Raw genomic sequence first — 1,531 nt, forward strand, 5'->3', positions numbered from 1 at the left:
TTAAGTAAAACATAGTAAAAGCATTACATTGTATTTCATATACAGTTAACCCAAAATCTCCTGAATCCTTTTAGAAAAGTAAACGATTTAAAAATTTAATTATTATTATTATTTAATAAATAAATAAATAAATAGGCAGAGAGCCTAACCCCCCCAATGTTGGACACAAAGTTACGCCCCTGGTCGTGAATGACTCTCAGCTGCTACCACATCCAACTTTAGCTCAAGATCTGTAAAACTGGCTGAGTTCTAGCCAATTTCCTGTTTTCAAGATCAGTTGACTATGGCGGCCATCTTGATTTGGGTTGATTGTCAAAGTCAATCAGTTTTGAAGGGCCATCCATTGATTCTTTTCTGAGAGCTACAAGAAAATCCATCCAGCATTCCTGAGCTGTTTTGCTAAAAAAAAAAAAAAAAAAAAAAAAAAAAAAAAGAACAGAGAGACAGCGTTGATTCCAGTAGCTATTGGCAACTTTTTCAACACAGATCTCGTGCAATCAGTTGGTGCTCAGCATATGTGTTTGGGATCAGTCTCAGCTAGTACCACACCAAACCTCAGGTCGAAAGCTATAAAACTGACTGAGATATAGACATGTTTTAAGATCAGTTGGCTGTGGCGGCCATCTTAAAGCGGGTTGGCTCCAAAAGCTAATGAGCTGTAGATGAATCTTAAAGGATAACTTCCTGAAGGTTTCATCAAAATCGGTCCAGTGAATCAGGAGATATTTTGCTAACAGACCGACAAACCAGTCAACACGCACTCAGACACGGGTGAAAACATCTCTCGGCCTTCGGCGGCGGGTGACAACCAGTTAAATACAAAATACTGTTTCCTGTTATCCAGAAAAAAACTTTTGTTCATGAGGAGAATATTTCACCTGGTACCACCGGACCAAGGTCCAACAGATGACGTATGCAGCCAGGCTGGACTTGGCGGTCCGGTATCGGTCCGCTTGCCTGGACAGACCTCCGCGGTGGGGCTCCTCGGTCCGGACCGAACGGCCCTCGGCATCCATAGAGCTCCCCGCGGGTCCACAAAGGTTCGGGTTCTGCCTGCTGGGTCACGGAGTTCTGACAGGAACCATGGGTTCCTGAAAGAACGTTCATCCCCCGCAGGGGAACTTTCTTACACCAACTGGGTCCCTCAGTGAGTGCGAGTCGGAACTTCTCGTGGGAACTTCGCAAAAGGTTCTGTTCGGATCCAACGAACCTGCCTCCCGTGGTTCCATCAGTCAGCTGGTTTACAGCACCCCCTGCTGGCAGAGCCACCAACTGCAGCTGCTGCTTCTCTCTTTCACTCAGTTTCTGTTGGATTTCAATAATCAATAAATAAGCTATAGATCTGAGCAAAATCTATGAAGATCAGTGGCGCCGGATTCATTTTCTAGGTGGGGGGGGGGGAGTGTTTCTTACTTACTTTTCTTACTACGGAGTGTTTCGTCACTTTATTAATTTTACATGCATCGAATCATCGTCTAACATCAATAAAAATTGAATAATGAAACATTTAGCTAGTTAAATGTAATTGTTA

The 1,531-nt window shown here is 43.5% G+C and overlaps 1 protein-coding gene across 4 annotated transcripts in view; it reads right to left on the bottom strand.

Annotated features, from left to right (window-relative positions):
* arhgef4 (Rho guanine nucleotide exchange factor (GEF) 4) overlaps window positions 1–1,197 on the bottom strand; it is an 89,217-nt gene extending 88,020 nt beyond the window's left edge. The window contains exon 1 of one of the 4 annotated variants that reach the window (XM_017414090.3): window positions 879–1,197. In XM_017414090.3, the coding sequence (XP_017269579.1) occupies window positions 879–1,016 (138 nt within the window). In that variant the 5' untranslated portion in view covers window positions 1,017–1,197. The remainder of the gene's footprint in view (window positions 1–878) is intronic. The other 3 variants (XM_017414089.3, XM_017414093.3, XM_037973095.1) reach the window with 3 other exon arrangements.
* Between the last annotated feature and the right edge of the window lie 334 nt (window positions 1,198–1,531).

The sequence above is a fragment of the Kryptolebias marmoratus genome, linkage group LG21, assembly GCF_001649575.2.
Source record: "Kryptolebias marmoratus isolate JLee-2015 linkage group LG21, ASM164957v2, whole genome shotgun sequence".
Taxonomy (NCBI): domain Eukaryota; kingdom Metazoa; phylum Chordata; class Actinopteri; order Cyprinodontiformes; family Rivulidae; genus Kryptolebias; species Kryptolebias marmoratus.